General features: G+C 32.8%; 1 protein-coding gene across 1 annotated transcript in view; it reads left to right on the plus strand.

Moving 5' to 3' along the window:
- Window positions 1-690: 690 nt before the first annotated feature.
- Window positions 691-18,915, plus strand: part of lrrc8aa (leucine rich repeat containing 8 VRAC subunit Aa) — a 19,212-nt gene continuing 987 nt past the window's right edge. Inside the window, exons 1-2 of the mRNA XM_073824057.1 lie at window positions 691-823; window positions 18,151-18,850. Of these exons, the coding sequence (XP_073680158.1) occupies window positions 18,161-18,850 (690 nt within the window). The 5' untranslated portion in view covers window positions 691-823; window positions 18,151-18,160. The remainder of the gene's footprint in view (window positions 824-18,150; window positions 18,851-18,915) is intronic.

The following is an 18,915-nucleotide window of genomic DNA, read 5'->3' on the forward strand; positions in this document are numbered from 1 at the left end:
ATGTCATTGTAACTTTCCGTTCAACAGTTGTCTCTTCTTGACTTCCCCCGTGCCTGTGGCTTGCGACAGTTTCTTCAGTTACAGTAAACGACCTTCATCACAAAAGGATAGTCTGCACTGTCCGCTCCACTCTGCGTCACAGTCACGCCCGTTGGTGCTGTATCAGCGCAGCTCTAGTCAACAAGCCGCAGTACAAATCCTACTATGGCGAACACCTGGCTCATTAATATTAAGTGACCCACGCTGCGCAGCGCCCGTCACGTAACCTAATTAATTATTCATGATCACAGCCTCAAAAAGAGAGAATAGTACATTTTAAACAGATCATTAAAGAAGAAATAAAATTAAATTGTTCTATTTTAAAAATTGATTATAAAAAGATTATAAATTATTAAAAATATATATATTTTGTTATATAATGTATGGTATAAAATAAAACATTTATTGTTTAAAAACATAAAATAAATATAATTTTAATCATGGAAAATCACACACTAACAAGATATCTTTGAAGATATATAACAAAAAAAAAAACTGTAACTCCGCAGTTGTCTTTCAGCCAGTCAGGTGCGTCTGCGGCTCCAACGTAAAGTTACGTCATTCATATTAATTAGCCGAGCCTTCGCCGTAGTAGAATTCGAAACATATGCGTAACGGGCGGTTCTTCTGACGCCAGTTCCTGGGCGTGGTTTATCCGCGTTCCTCAACTCTTTCCTCGGGCTGCGGGAGTGTGTGAAGCTGCTGCTGTGGATCGTGGACCGGAGGAAAGACATGTATCAGTTATGCGCCACAGGAGCCAGAGATCCACTCAATAACGAGGCCGGTGAGTTGCGCCGGATGTGTGTTTGTTTCTCAGGGCTTTGAGAGTGTTTGAGGTGTGTTCGACAACACAAGACGCTTTTAAGAGACCAAAGAGACACGTTTTTATTTTCCACCCACGGAAACCCATTAGACTGCAGGCCTAGGACTGTGTGTGTGTGTCCTCTTAACTTTGTGTGTCTTGAGTTAGGCTGTGAATTAATAAATGATTGTGCTATGTGCGTATGGTTGTGTGTGTGTGTGTGTGTGTGTGTGTGTGTGTGTGTGTGTGTGTGTGTGTGTGTGTGTGTGTGTGTGTGTGTGTGTGTGTGTGTGTGTGTGTGTGTGTGTGTACGTATGTGTGTAGCTCTGAATCTGAATAATGTAACATCTCATGTATTTTTATTATAGGGCCCCTTAGATCAAGGGTCCCAGAGACCCACAAGGGAGCACTAGGGGTTAAAGTTTTGGAAAATAAAAAACAGTGTAAAACAGTAAATAATTAAAAAACTTAATAAATAAATGTAAACCAAAAAGACTAAAACAAATAAATAAATAATAATACCTCTAACAGAACAATTCTATAGTGAGTAGAAAAATGCAATAAAGTAATTTAATGGAATCTAAATATTGCACATATTTATAATAATAATTTTCACATTATAAATTGCCAGCGGGTTCGTATTTGAGGGTCTGTAGCACCTAAAATATAAAAAAATAGTACAGAAATAAAAATGCAAGTGTTTTTCTCTACTTAATGTAGAAATTAAGTGATTTCGAGACACTCCCTGCTGGGTGTGTTGTGGCTTAGTGGCTAACAATCTGGGCTAGTAACCTGTTGGTTTTATGTTTAAACCTCAGAAGTATAAACATTATACCACTATTATGCAACTGAACACTTCACATTCATTTGGATCTGCTTTTCGCCCAAAGCTGTCGTATGACTTCAAACAAAAAAACAAAAACAAAAAAAACAGCACAGACTGTTCTTATTGTGCCTTTTCCATTATTTGCTTTCATTATGATTTAGTATGTTCTGTCTTAGAACAAGATGTTTTCTTTAGATGAGGGTTAAAGTTTGACCCTGAGGCGAGAGATATGTGTGTTTTGAACAAGTGTGGGCCTGATGTTTTTTCTCCACACGTGTGAAGTTGTCTTTGTTTAGCTGGAGCAGGCAGCATGTGTTCCAGGAAGCATGCTTGATCTGAGTGGGACACACCCGTAATTTACTGTATGGCTGCAGTGTGGTGTGTAAAACCCAAAGCCGGTGTGTCTGTGGGACACCACACAGCCCTCTGACCCCATTAACTCACTAAATGCATCAGAACGAGTGCACAAATTTCTTTATTGCATGGAAGAAATCAATAAAAGTAGTTCTTACACACTGTATTCCAAGTCGTCTGAAGTCATATAGTAGATTTTTGTGAGAGACAGACTATGATTTTAGCTAGAGATGTCTGATTTGTGAATGAATCATTCTTTTGAGTGAATTGGTTTATACTGGTTCTGAAAAAGATTACTTCACAAATTGGATTGATCCAGTTTTTTAGATCTCAATGACTCTGCTTTTACATTACATTTACATTTAGACATTTAGCAGACGCTTTTATCCAAAGTGACTTACAAAAGAAGACAATGGAAGCAATCAAAAACAACAAAAGAGCAATAACATGCAAGTGCTATGACAAGTCTCATTTAGCCGAACACAGTACATGTATCGAGTTTAAAAAAAAATCTATAATAAATAAAAAGAAAAAAGCAAGCTAGTGTTAGAGGCCTAAAAATAGATCAATAGAATACAACAAGAACAGAGAAGCTAGTATTAGTTGTTGTTTTTTTCTTTTGTGCATTTTATATAAAATAAATGCAAAGTACATAAAACAAACATTTAAAATAAAATATAGACTGCATATGAAATATAAATAATATATAAATTGTATTAAATGTATAATTATATTAAACTCAATATATAAAGATATAGAATAACAAGATTATATATATTATAAAATAATTATAATATTAATTATATAAAATGAAAAAAATATATATAAATCTAAATTTGTATTGTCAAATTATATGAAACTCAATTTGTAATGATATAAAGTCAGTATTAAATTTATATATAATATAAAATATACAATATATTAATTATTTATATATTTTTTATTTGTATTATATGTAAAATATAAAACTCAATATATAATGATATATAAAGTCAGTATCAAAGATTAACACAATTATATAAATATATATAAAATAATTAAATTAAAATATAATATAAAATAAAATATAAATATAAAATATTACTTGTACAAAACAAAAAAATATTTTTAAAAATGTAAAAGTCAGACATTTGCAGTGCTTTTTGTAAGTAGCAGTACAGTTTAAGTCTTCGTTTGCTAAAAATCTTGATATCTGTCCTAGCTCTCCTTGGCGTGTTTGTAGGAAAAGTAGATTTGTGGCTGAATCATTCTTTCATTCGGATCAGTGAATTGCTTCGTTCCATTTCTCAAACCCACAAATGATTCATTCACAAATGAGATTGATCTGGTTCCTAAGTTCTCAGTGCATAGACTTCCATTACTGTAAATGCATGAGTTTTGCTTGTACAAACTGAGAGATATGTGCAAATTGTTCTCTGTGGTATATGATAACATGTAACAAAGCTTTTATTTCACTTTCCTCTGCTAAAAAGTGTTTGATACTCAGATGCACATGTTTAATTGCTTTGAGTGGTTTAACTCTTTCTGTGTACGTTAGAGTCAGTCTTGCTGCCATTTAGCTAGTTTGATTTAGTGGTGAGAAATAGCCAGTGTTTATTTCAGTGTCATTATGAAACCATTTCCAAATAGAGGAGCCATAGGATTTCAACAGACACGCATCAAGTCAGCTTTTTGTGATCGTTTTGTCCAATCTATTTCTCTCAAGGGCCTGTGAAGACAATTTGACGTGTTTTAAAACCTAATTTGTCTCTCTGTATCTCAGTGCTGCTCAGCTCTTTTGCTGACAGGACAGATTTGAAGGAGTGTGATGGTTTTAGGGATGATGCACGATCGTGTGTGTTTGGGTTGCGTCCGTCTTTAATACCAGCCGTTAGCAGCAGATGGGGACAGCATGCCCTTGGGGAAACTAAACAGAGAGCGAGTTAAACAACAGACCCTTTGTGTGCGTTTGCGAGATGCACCTGGACTTCATGGGACTCGGGACAAAATGTTGTACGGAAGAAGAGTTAATTTCATGTGTGTTCTTTTACGCGCTTTAAAACTGTGCCAGTAAGTTAAAACAGGTCAGATACAGTCATGAGATGTTGTCGATAATATGATGTGTCCTTTTTTTCAGAATGGCATCAGAACCTAGTTGTAGAGCTCAAAGTATTGATCATCTATAATATGCTGTACAGATTTTAGACACAGCAAACCAGCATGGGGATCATTGTGATTGTTTTTATTGTACCTCTCTAATGCTTTCCACAAAAACAAAACTATTTTATCACCCTTCAGTTTTCTAGATCTGATCCAAGATGATCTATTGTAGAAGATGTTTTGCTATTTAGTGATCAAAATGTCCATTATAAGAGGTTCTTTGCTATATAGTTTTTATAAGTTCTATTATAGAAGTTTCATTGCTATATAGTGATCAAGATGATCCATTATAGAAGGTTCTTTGCTGTATTGCAATCAAGATGATCCATTATAGAAGGTTCTTTATTATATAGAGATCAAGATGATCCATTATAGAAGGCTCTTTATTATATAGTGATCAAGATGATCCATTATAGATAGTTCTTTGCTATATAGAGATCAAGATGATCCATTATAGAAGGTTATTTATTATATAGAGAACAAGATGATCCATTAAAGGTTTTTTGCTATATAGTGATCAGTATTTCCATTATAGAAGGTATTTTGCTATATAGAGATCAAGATTATCCATTATAGAAGATTCTTTGCTATATAGAGATCAAGATTATCCATTATAGAAGGTTATTTATTATATAGAGAACAAGATGATCCATTATAGGTTTTTTGCTATATAGTGATCAGTATTTCCATTATAGAAGGTTTTTTGCTATATAGTTATCAATATGTTTCATTATAGAAGGTTCTTTGCTATATTGTGAACAACACAATCCATTATAGAATGTTCTTTGCTATATAGTGATCAAGATGGTCCATTATAGAATGTTCTTTGCTATATAGTGATCAAGATGTTCCACTATAGAAGGTTCTTTGCTATATAGTGATCAATATGTTTCATTATAGAAGGTTCTTTGCTATATTGTGAACAACACAATCCATTATAGAATGTTCTTTGCTATATAGTGATCAAGATGGTCCATTATAGAATGTTCTTTGCTATATAGTGATCAAGATGTTCCACTATAGAAGGTTCTTTGCTATATAGTGATCAAGATGTTCCACTATAGAAGGTTCTTTGCTATATAGTGATCAATATGTTTCATTATAGAAGGTTCTTTGATATTGTGAACAACACAATCCATTATAGAATGTTCTTTGCTATATAGTGATCAAGATGGTCCATTATAGAATGTTCTTTGCTATATAGTGATCAAGATGTTCCACTATAGAAGGTTCTTTGCTATATAGTGATCAATATGTTTCATTATAGAAGGTTCTTTGCTATATTGTGAACAACACAATCCATTATAGAATGTTCTTTGCTATATAGTGATCAAGATGGTCCATTATAGAATGTTCTTTGCTATATAGTGATCAAGATGTTCCACTATAGAAGGTTCTTTGCTATATAGAAATCAAGATGTCCTGTTATAGAATGTTTTTTGCTATATAGAAGTCAATATGATCTATTATAAATGGATATTTGCTATATAGGGATCAACTTGTTCTATTATAGGTTATTTGCTATATAGTGATCAAGATGTTCCATTATAGAATGTTCTTTGCTATATAGTGATCAAGATGTTCCACTATAGAAGGTTCTTTGCTATATAGAAATCAAGATGTCCTGTTATAGAATGTTTTTTGCTATATAGAAGTCAATATGATCTATTAGAAATGGATATTTGCTATATAGGGATCAACTTGTTCTATTATAGGTTATTTGCTATATAGTGATCAAGATGTTCCATTACAGAAGGTTCTTTGCTGTACTGCGATCAAGATAACACATTATAGATGGTTCTTTGCTGTATAGAGATCAAGATGATCCAATATAGAATGTTTTTGCTATATAGTGATCAAGATGATCCATTATAGAAGATTCTTTGCTGTATTGCGATCAAGGTGATCCATTATAGATGGTTCTTTGCTATATAGAGGTCAAGATGATTCATTATAGAAGGTTCTTTGCTTTCTTGCGATCAAGATAACACATTATAGATGGTTCTTTGCTATGTAGAAATCAAGATGGTCCATTTTAGAAGGTTTTTTGCTATATAGCATTTTGCTGCCCGCACTTCCGGATGCCACACGCAGTAATTAGTTTACAGCCACAGGGCTCTACAGTGCGACCATTTCACTCGCATTTGCGACTAAAAATTAGTACGTGCGACTGTAAAAAAAAATATTTAGGAGCACCATGTGTGACTGTCCCGATCAGCATATTTGTGTTTGCTCTCAGCGGAGCTTCAAAGGTTTCTACGTGTTTTTGCAACGTTGAGTAATGCATCACAGACATATCTCACCAATCCTTTCATAAATAAAGTGTAGAGAGAGTGTATATAAGAGACTGATTGTGCAGTAAAGAGAGCGTCGTTGTTTATAATAGAGCTTTGTGATATCGCGAACTAAGATGAGTGACAGCTTATAATAATTTTTAAGGGAGTTTGTAAATGAGATATTGATCTGATACAGCAGTTAAATAAACAAGAAGTTATTATTAAGTGACTTACATTGTCTGCCTACAGTTTTGCTCTATTTCATCGTCAAAAGTAATCTGAAACAAGTCACAACTGAGCCGCTGCGCATCTCCATTCAAACACAGCGGTGGTTCGTTTATGAATGAAACGTGCGTTTTTAAACGAATCTAGTGTAATTATTCAATTTCCCATTCATAAAGAGTCACTTGCTTTATTCCCAAATGAACCATCCGTTCGAACGAATCGAATGAATGATATGATTCAGTAATTAAATCAGTGTCTTACCGCCACCTGCTGGCAGATCTGTTCAGTTATTTTAATCTTTAATATTTCTGTATTCAAAATGTTTTATTTAAAACATTAATCTCAACATGAGTTTATGATCATTTTGATTGCACTCATGTCACCTCTGAGCCTCATTAAACATATGAAAAGGTAAAAACAAAGGTAAAAAAACAAAATTCCCCTGTAAATCACTTTGAGGATTCAAATTTCACATCGTAATAGGAAGGCAAATTTTTTTTAAAAGAGTTTTGATTATTTGTTTAGAATGTGCTCCTAAATTTTTTAGGTTAGCAAGAAAAGTAAGCGTAGAGCCCTGAGCCATTATTTTTTTTATTTATATTTTTTTATTTATACAAAATGTGTTAAATCAGCTGCACAAAGGGATTGGCATGCTGAAAAGATTTGTCTATTCTTATTTTTGTTGAATGATAAATATAATTAAAAATCACTTTGCATTTACAGTCAGAGCTTGTGTTGTATCATATTACAGTTCTTATTTTTTATAAAAACGTTTTATATATATTCTATTAATATTAATAATATTGTATTCTATTGATGTTGATTTTACTAGTAATATTCTAATCTGTATTCTTCCTCAATTGATCATTGTTTGGAAAGTTTTTGGCATGTTCTGACAATAAGCCATAAATAATAATTAACTGTCTAGTTTTTCTTTCATTCAGGAGTAAAAATCTGCCTTTAAAATGGATAGATATAAAGATTTGACATTTATCGTGATAATTATCGATATCGACTGATATGAAAAAAATTATCGTGATAATTTTTTGCCATATCGCCCAGCCCTAATAGTGATCAATATTTTCCATTCTAGAAGTTTTTGCCGTATAGTGATCAAGATGGTCCATTATAGAATGTTCTTTGCTATATAGTGATTACTATGTTCCATTTTATACGTTTTTTGCCGTATAGTGATCAAGATCGTCCATCATAGAATGTTTTTTGCTATATAGTTATCCAGATGTTCCATAATAGATTGCTTTCCTTTATAGTGATTAAGATGTCCATTATATAATGTTCTTTGCTATATAGAAGTCAAATATGATCTATTATAGAAGGGTCTTTGCTATATAGTGATCAAGATGTTCCACTATAGAAGGCTCTTTGCTATATAGTGATCACTATGCTACATTATAGAAGGGTTTTTGCCATATAGTGATTAAGATGTTCCATTATAGAAAGTTCTTTGCTATACAGTGATCAACAATTGCTTGTTATAGAAGGGTTTTTCCTGCAAAATGATCAACACATTTCATTATTATAATGCAATATCTTGGTCATTATATGACAAAGAACATTCCACTGTGTAATTTATGGAATGTTCTTTGTCATATAATGACTAAGTTGGTTCATTAAATAAGAGTTTTTGCCATGTAACGATCAAGATGTTCCATTAGAGCAGGTTTTTTGCCATATAGCAATTTGGTAGTTTCACTATACAGGGTATTCTGCCAACTCAAGGGAGCACAGACAGTAATGCACATAAATCTACTTTTAAATAAGTCTGTTATTACAACACAATGTTCAGATTCAAAGAAATAGGAACATACACAGAGAATACAGTTTCTCTCTCAGCTTGTTCCAGCTTTCCTGCTGATGTGCTTTTTTCGGTGCGATGACGTTGCTTTCTGGAGGTTATGAGAGAAGTCAATACTGCTTACTTTATGAAAGTATTTATAACTGTAACGTACATTACAAGGGAAAGAACTGAGCTCTTTTTGCTGTATGAAGTATTATCCTCATTGCTGTGATGAGGAATGGTTTGTTTAGTGTGGAATCCAGAGCGCTGAGGAAAATGTCAAGTGTAATTACATTCAAAGAAAGAGGCTTTTATCTCAAGCAAATACACGGTAAATGGGGGGAATGTGTGTGGAGTTGCTAAAGGTTATTGTGATGGAACAGACGTCTCATGGACGGTCAGCGCTGGTCTAGACTGGATCAGCAGACAGTGCGAGGAGCCGGACGGAGACTAACACTCTCAGTGGGCCTTGTGTTAAAACAACACGTCTCCAATCGCTCTTAAAGGAGCAAAGCTAATCCTCAACACACATGCACACACACACATGGCGTCTTGTGTTTACTGTATGCAGGATATGAGGAAATTGTTTGTTTAGAAGATGCTTTTAAAATACTTTAAGTTTATTAAAGTGCTTCCAGCTTTGTGAAGAAGGCAGTTTGTGTACATATGTGAAGTGTTTGTGTCTGTGTGTACCACAAACCTAAAATGGAACATGTTGGTCCCTATAGCAGAGGACCTTCTATAATGGAACATGTTGGTTCCTATATAGCAGAGAACCTTCTATAATGGAGCATGTTGGTCTCTATATAGCAGAGAACCTTTTATAATGGAACATGTAGGTCCCTATATAGCAAAGAACTTTCTATAATGGAACATGTTGGTCCCTATATAGCAAATAACCTTCTATAATGGAACATGTTGGTCCCTATATAGCAAAGAACTTTCTATAATGGAACATGTTGGTCCCTATATGTGACCCTGGACCACAAAACCAGTCATAAGGTTAAATTTTACAAAACTAAGATATATCCATCATATGAAAGCTCAATAAATAAGCTTTCTATTGATGTATGGTTTGTTAGGATAGGACAATATTTGGCCGAGATACATCTATTTGAAAATCTGAAATCTAAGGGTGCAAAAAATCAAAATACTGAGAAAATCACCTTTAAAGTTGTCCAAATTAAGTTCTTAGCAATGCATATTACTAGTAATCAAAAATTACATTTTGATAGTTTTACAGTAGGGATTTTACAAAAAATCTTCATGGAACATGATCTTTATTAGAGATGCTCCGATCAGCATTTTTGGGGCCGATCACCGATTACCGATCACCAAGATCATGATCTGCCGATTGCCGATCACTGCCGATCACAGAATGGCAGGGGAATGGGAATCTTTGATCTATAATCTAGCAGAGTTTGCACCATTTGTAGAAATGAAACTAACTCTAAATTAACTATTGAAGAAAAAAAACCCTCTAGAAATAGGCTACAGTCAAGATCTTGAAGAACCACCAAGTTAGGGTTAAGTTGCTGATGCCTTCCCTGCTGAAAAAAACATGCTGGTCCTTTGCTGATTTATGCTGGTCATGTTGCTGGTCAAGGACCAGCATTAACCAGCCAAAGAACCAGCATGAACCAGCAAAGGACCAGCATAAACCAGCTAAAACCAGCATCCCAGCACCAAAACATACCTAAGCAGCATATGCTGTTTTTTTCACCAGGGTTTGACGATAGCAAGACGATTATTAATATTATCCGTCAAAAAGGCGCCTAACTTTAGCGATGCAGTGCAGAGAGTCGGTTCTAGGATGCTTCAGAAATTTGTCGTGATATAAACACACGCATAGAGTGGCCACGTCGCCTTAACGCGCCGCATGGGGAAGAGATTTATTTATATTAAAGTGCACCTCGCACTAGACTAGGCTATGTCCTTTGATATTGTAAATGTTCTTTGCTTGTTACTTTGCTTGATATTTTTACCCAATATCGGCCGATCATGATTGGTTGCCGATCGATCGGAGCATCACTAATCTTTATTTAATTTCCTAATGATTTTTGACATAAAAGAAAAATCAATAATTTTGACCCATACAATGTATTTTTGGCTATTGCTACAAATATACCCCAGCGACTTAAGACTGGTTTTGTGGTCCAGGGCCACATATAGCAAAGAGCTTTATATAATGGAACATGTTGGTTCCTATATAGCAAAGAACTTTCTATAATGGAACATCTGGATGTGGCTGGTGTTTGTTAATTGTTAATAGACTCATAGACCCGTGGACATGAAGCACGTTCAGACATCTCAGTGAACATTTTTTTTTTTTTTTTTTCAAAGGAATAGTCCAGTCATAAATTCAGGAAATTCTTTCATCATTTACCTACCGTTATCTTTAGTGATCTATGTGTCTTAAAGATAACATGGATGAGATTTGAGCTATGGTGGATATAAATGGGTATAAAAATCCTTAAATATTGTGCACAAGTGTAGACTATTACTGTTTTAGGAGCTTGACAGCTTTCATTATGGATGAGGAATACAAATGATAATATGGTCATTTGAAAGCCAAAAGTGTCAGTAAATGTGGACAGAATTGTCAATTTGGGATAACAGTCCTTTAAGTTGTTTTTCATGTTATTTATTTTCTTACGTTTCAGGTGTGTTTGTATTACCACTGAAGGTTTTTAATCTTTCACGTTAAACTATATTCTTTAGTGAATATATTTAGTTTGGAACTATAGCAGCTATATGGTGAGTGTGGGTTATTTATCTATGGAATTTTAGTGTGAATGGCCAGTTTCGAAGTATGTTTTTATCTTTGTGTGAATAATGTGTGAACATTCCGCATAGAGAGTGTGTTGGAGAGATAAGGAGGTGTTAATGTAAATAGGGTGTTGTGGGTATTTTCTATAGGGTGTCTAAGGTTTTTAATTGTTTTTTTGCATATTTGGTGGCTATGTGGTTGCAAGTGTTGTTATTGTTAACTAAAACAAAACATTTTAAAAACGATTGAAATAAAGCTGAAATAAAGCCATACATTAAAATTTTTTAAATAAAGCCATACATTAAAATTTTTTAAATAAAACGTAATGAAATAAAATAAACATCATTAGAGTGTTTACAAGACAATACTATTAAAGAATACTATTTACTTTAAAAATGTACATTTAATTTAATTTGAACTTGTTTCTTAGTAATTATTTGCGTGGAAAGTTTCACCACCAATCTTTTTCAATTAGAGGAAAAGTTGAGTTTTGTGAAAGGCATAGAAATGACCCTGCCTATGTTTTATTTTATTTTTATTTTAGGTAGAAATTACATTTAGCAAAAGCCTAAGATTAAAAATCATATAGAAATTACTTGATGCTAAATATTTAATTTGATTTGATTTTTAGGTAGACTCTTTGCAAAACATTGAGAATGATGTTAAAGGCATATAAATCTCCTATGCTTGCTTTTATTTATGCATTTATTTATTTATTTTTGCATGCTAATTTTTATTTTTTATTTGATTTTATTTTATTTTGAGGTAGACCCTCTGTAAAATGTGGAGAATTATATACACACACACACACACACACACACACACACACATACACGTTTAAACCTACAATCTTATCCATCAAAACAGAAATATTAAAGAAATAATAATCATTGTAAAAGACAAAAACGTGTTTTAACTAAAAAGAAAACTTGGTTTAAACTAAAAAAAAAATACATTTTAACAAATATGAAAAATAAATAAAGCATGTAACAAAATGACTAAACTGTAAAAAAGTTAAAATGAAACCTATAACTTATAAGCTTATCCATTTCAACAGAAATATTACAATAATAAAACATAAAAAAGCATGTAACAAATTACTAAAATTAAAATTTAATATGTAAAAATTAATTCAGAATATAAAAAAAATACTTGCTAAATAACACGAAATTCCACTGTTACTAGCCCAAGTCAAATGTTTTCACCCTCAAGTGATATTCTAGTCTAGAAATGACTTAAGCTCATGAGAGGTTTTTGCTTTTAGTAAAATAAAGGCACACCTCTAACCAGATTTTAATTGGTTTATAACCCCTTAAAGGGGCCCCACATAGGCAAAGGGGCTATTTCGGATACAAATGGGTATTTATATGTGCATTTCAGTTAATACTGCCAGATGGCTTTTTTTCTAACTAGTTTACGTAAATTAGCAAAACAGTATAATCTTTTTAAAGCATCTACTCTTTGACCATGCCTTATACTCCAGTTGAGGATGTTTTGAAACGAAGGTGCTCTAGTAACTTGGAGTCATTTCAGCCCAAAGTGGAATTTTTACAAGGTCTCTCAATAAACAATTGCAGGGGCCATTTCTGCATTTTCACTCCAGCTCCTGAATCCCAAATGGAAAATTCCCAGCCTTTCCCACTCTAAGTATAGACGTTAGCCGGAGCGCTTCTCAATCTACACTGAGTCACTGATTCCGGACTCTTCATCCACACCAGCGTTTGTTTGGTTTCTGTGGTCTTCTTAATGCAGGAATGATTGATTGAGGGTAGGAAATGATGAATTATCTGTTTGGATGCCTCATTATATCGCCCTTTCATTCTCTATCTCTTCACTTGTGTTCTATTAGCCCTTTTCCCCAGCTAATAAACTCGCAAGCTCTTTCTCCTTTTCCCATCCCACCTCCCCTTTTTATTGGTCTCCTAAAGCTTGTGTCGGCTATTCAAACCTCTCGTATACTGTAGAATTGCTATTATTTAAAGGAATCTATTAAGTTACAGCTTACATTTTGGTCTGTTCCTCACACAAAGACTTCTTTTATGGTGCTTCGCCATGTTTTTGGAGAATTCTTTCATTCTGTTAATGCACAATCATCCAGAAAGGTTGCATAGCCATATAGTCATGGGTTTGTGTTCTAGGTCACATGCGTGTAAACTAAAGTAGTGGTTTTCATTGGTGTTATGAAAATAATATCCCCTTTGCAGCACATAGTACGTAAAAATGTTGCTAAAATTACCATCGTTGCAAATTCTTTATTACTTTTAAATAAATATTAAATCATTATTATACTCTTTGTAGGTTTATACACTACCGTTTTTCAGCAAGAATGCATTAAATTGATCAAAAGTGACAGTAAAGACTTTATTAATTACAAAAATATATATATTGCAAATAAATGCTGTTCTTTTAAACTTTCTATTCATCAAAGAATCGTAAAAAATATTTATGAAGCAGCAGCGGAACTGTTTACAGTGATTTCTGAAAGATCATGTGACACTAATGATGTTAAATTCATTTTGGTCACAGGAATAAATTACAGTTAGCAATATATTTACATAGAAAGCGGTTATTTTAAATTGTAATAATATTTCAGAATTTTTACTGTATTTTTGATCAAATAAATGCAGCGTTGATGAGCAGAAGGAAAAAAATCTTACCCACAAGTCAAACTTTTGAAAACAGGAAGGAATTGGGAAATATTAGCAGAAAATGCATGTGCATTTGCACAATTGGCAGACACATACTCAACGTTTATATTTTCTTTTTAATTCTCTTGAAATCAAACCCATGCACTTGGTGCTGTTAGCACCATGCTTTGCTTTTTGAGCACTAATGTTCAAAGCATGAACAGATGCACGCTTCCATCCAAAACAGTATTTCATTACATCCTGTTTTCAGCAAGCTATGATTTGAGACACACTTTTTGTTTGGCTAATAGCAGACACGGCAGCTGTTGTTAATTCTGAACTCCAATCTGGCAACCCTAATGATGTTGTGGCCCCAAGACAATCGTTTATTTATTTATTTTTAGATAGAAAATGTTGAGAATTATGTAAAAAGGCATATAAATGACCCTGCCTATGTTTTGTTTTATTTTAATTTTAGGTAGAACTTAAATTTTACAAAAGATTGAGAATCCTATGAAGGCTTAGAAATTACTTAATGCTAAATATTTTATTTTATTTTATTTTTAGGTAGACCCTTTGCAAAACATTGAGAATGATGTGAAAGCTATATAAATCTCCCTGCCTATGCTTTTATTCATGTATTCATTTATTTATTTTTGCATGCTAATTTTTATTTTATTTTAGGTAGAAATTACATTTTGCAAAAGATTGAGAATCATATGAAGGATTAGAAATTACTTAATGCTAAATATTTTATTTTATTTTATTTTTAGGTAGACCCTTTGCAAAACATTGAGAATGATGTGAAAGCTATATAAATCTCCCTGCCTATGCTTTTATTCATGTATTCATTTATTTATTTTTGCATGCTAATTTTTATTTTATTTTAGGTAGAAATTACATTTTGCAAAAGATTGAGAATCATATGAAGGATTAGAAATTACTTAATGCTAAATATTTTATTTTATTTTTAGATAGATGCTTTGCAAAACGTTGAGAATGATGTGAAAGGCATAGAAATGACCTTGCCTATGTTTTGTTTTGTTTTATTTATTTTAATTTTAATTTAATTTTAATTTTAGGTAGTAATTACATTTTGCAAAAGATTGAGAATCATATGAAGGCTTAGAAATTACTTAATGCTAAATATTTTATTTTATTTTTAGGTAAAACCCTTTGCGTTGAGAATGATGTGAAAGGCATATAAATCTCCTTGCCTATGCATGCTTTTATTCATGCATACATTTATTTATTCATTTGTTTTTGCAAGCTAATTTTTGCAAAATGTTGAGAATGATGCAAAAGGCAAATGACTCGGACTATGCTTTATTTATTTATAGAAATTTCCATTTGCAAACGGTTGAAAATGATGTGATGTTTATAAACATATATATATATATATATATATATATTGAAAATAAATGCTATTCTTTTAAACTTTATATTCATCAATGAATCTTAACTTTAAAATGATTTCTGAAGGATCATGTGACACTGAAGACTGGAGTAATAATGCTGAAAATTCAGTTTTGATCACAGAAATAAATTACAGTTTACAGTATATTAACATAGAAAGTGGTTATTTTAAATTGTAATAATATTTTATAATTTTACTGTATTTTGGATAAAATAGATGCAGCCTTTGGTGAGCAGAAGAAAAAAAATCTTACCAACAAGCCAAACTTTAAAACAAATAGGACGGAATTGGGCAATATTAGCAGAAAATGCATGTGCATTTACACATTTGGCAGACACTTACTCAACTTTCATATTTTCTTTTTAATTCTCTTGAAATCAAACCCATACACTCTATGCTTTGCTTTTTGAGCACTAATCTTCAAAGCGTGAACAGATGCACGCTTCCATCCAAAACAGTATTTCATTACATCCTGTTTTCAGCAAGCTATGATTTGAGACACACTTTTTGTTTGGCTAATAGCAGACACGGCAGCTGTTGTTAATTCTGAGCTCCAATCTGGCAACCCTAATGATGTTGTGGCCCCAAAACACCAGTCCCCAAACGTCTAGGCATGAACAGCCTTTACGAAGTCAATCGCTCTGCTGGATTTAACTACACAACCCCGTGTGTACGTACAATGTATGCACCTTGCAAATGACTGCTAAAATTAGGCACAGCTGTGATTTTGTAGGACGTGTGTGATTTTAATGGTGTTTTCTTGTCCTCTGTAACTGTACTCCAGCAAACACGCACAGCTGAGGATGTTTTGCTGACTCATACCAGCCACTTCCTGCGTCCGTGATCTAAGCTCTGACTCATGGCTACTGTAAGAGAAAGACAGGAGACTCAATTAAGAGAAACACTGTGTTTGAAGTGAAAGGAGCAGCAGACAGAACAGGGTTAAAGTTCATTAGACAATATGTGCTTTCTCGTGCAGTTTAGGACTGTTTCAGCAGATTTTTTAACATGAAATCAAAGTCAAAGGTTTGGTCTGTTTTAACATTGCTGGTCTTTCCGTGGACAATTAACAGTGAATGCTTAAAGTTAAAAGGTAAATGTGCTTAGTCATGAAAATAATGTCACAGTTAGAATGCAAAAATGGTTTCATTGTCTTTCTTTTTTAATTTATTTACTGGTAGAAATTACCTTGTGGACATGAAATTACCTTGTTTGTTTGTTGGTAAAATAACCTTTTGCAAAAGGTATATTTATTTATTTTAAGGTAAAATTAACCTTTTGCAACCTTTTATTTGATAATGATCTGAAAGGCTTAATTAATGTATTTATTTATTTGTATTTTATTATGAATTATTTATATTATGTTTTTTATTTTTAGACAAACTACAGTTTGCAAAAGATTGTTAATTATATGAAAGGCTTAGAAATTAATTTATTCATTATTTAATGTATTTATTTCTATTATATTATTAATTTATATAATTTATTATTTATGAATTTGTCTTTTTTATTTTTAGGCAGAAAGTACCTTTTGCAAATCATTGAGAGTGATATGAAAGGCTTAATGTATTTATTAGTTGAATTAATTTATTGTAAATTGATAAATAATTATATAATTTATTATTTATTTATCTATTTTTTTTATTTTTAGGCAGAATCTACCTTCTGTAAAAGTTTGAGAATGATATGAAATGCTTAGAAAAGACCTTAATAAAAAAATATCTGTATTTATTTATATATTTATTTGTTTTATTTTAGAAATTACCTTTTGCAAAAGGTTGAGAATCATACGAACACTTAAAATTACCTTATTTATTTTATTCTTATTTTATTTATTTATTAATTTATTTATTTTTAGGTAGAAATGACCTTTTCTAAAAGAGTGACAATTATATAAAGGCTTAGCAATTACTTAATGCAAAATTTTTATTTTATTTTATTTTATTTTTAGGTAGACCCTTTGCAAAATGTTGAGAATGTAGTGAAAGGCATAGAAATGACCCTGCCTATGCTTTTTTTTAATTAATTAATTATATAAGTTACTATTTGCAAAAGGTTGAAAATGATATGAAAGGCTTAGAAAAGACCTTAATAAAATATTTGTATTTATTTATGCATTTATTTGTTTTATTTTAAATTGAGAAATTACTTTTTGTAAGAGATTGAGAAATGATATGAAAGGCTTAGAAAAGACCTTATTAAAATATTATTCTTTATTTGTGTATTCATTGGTTTTATTTTATTTTATAAATTAAAGTTAAAGGGTTGAGAATCATACGAACACTTACAAATTACCTTATGCAAAATATTTTATTTATTTATTTTAATTTAATTTTATTGTATTTTTAGGTAAAAATTACCTTTTGCACAAGATTGTGAATTAGACTATTTAAATTATATGATTATATTACCTAATGCTAAATATGTTACTTTATTTCATTATATTTTATTTTTAGATTGACCCTTTGTTGAAAAGTATGTGAAAGGCATAGAAATGGCCCTCCCATATGCTATATTTATTTATTTGTTTATTTATTTTATTTTATTTTTAGGTAGAAATGACCTTTTGCAAAAGACTGAGAATTATATAAAGGCTTAGAAATTATTTAATGCTAAACATTTTATTAATATTATTATTTTATTTATTATTTGGTAATTGTTAACATTTTTGTGAAAGGCATAGAAATGACCCTGCCTATGCAATAAAATAAATATTTGTTTTTTAAGTGTATTTATTGAAATTGCCATTTGCAAAAGGTTGAAAACGATAATAGAAATGACCCTGCAAAATATTTAATTTATTTTTATCTTTTTTGGTAAAAAAAAAAAAAAAGGTTGAGTTTGTCATTTTTCACTCTCGTTCTCTCCGTTTCTCAGGTAAACTGTCATGATTCCCATCACTGAATTGCGATACTTTGCTGATACACAGCCGGCGTATCGGATTCTGAAACCATGGTGGGACGTGTTCACAGACTACATCTCCATCGTGATGCTGATGATCGCGGTGTTCGGTGGCACGCTGCAGGTCACGCAGGACAAAATGATTTGTCTGCCATGCAAATGGGTGGTCAACGAGACCTGCGAACAGCTCAACGTCAGCGTGCCGCTCAACCCCGAACCCAAGGGCATCCAGTACGACCTCGACAGACACCAGTACAACTACGTGGACGCCGTATGTTACGAAAACAAGCTGCACTGGTTCGCAAAGTACTTCCCGTATCTGGTGCTGCTGCACACGCTGATCTTTCTAGCATGCAGTAACTTCTGGTTTAAGTTTCCACGGACCAGTTCCAAGCTGGAGCATTTCGTCTCCATCCTGCTGAAGTGTTTCGACTCGCCGTGGACGACGCGTGCGCTTTCTGAGACCGTGGTGGAGGAGAGTGACCCGAAGCCGGCGGGGAAGATGAACGGCTCGATGGATAAGAAAACCTCCAGCGTCAGTGACCAGGATGTGGAAGCAAGCGTTCCCATGTTGCAGAGGACCAAGTCCAGGATCGAGCAGGGCATCGTGGACCGTTCGGAGACTGGCGTTTTGGATAAGAAGGAAGGAGAGCAGGCCAAAGCGCTGTTTGAGAAGGTGTGTGTGCTTATGTTTTATTTAAGAGCTGGTCTCAAGTCACAAGCGGGACGTCTAGTTAACAA

The sequence above is a fragment of the Garra rufa genome, chromosome 19, assembly GCF_049309525.1.
Source record: "Garra rufa chromosome 19, GarRuf1.0, whole genome shotgun sequence".
Lineage (NCBI taxonomy): Eukaryota > Metazoa > Chordata > Actinopteri > Cypriniformes > Cyprinidae > Garra > Garra rufa.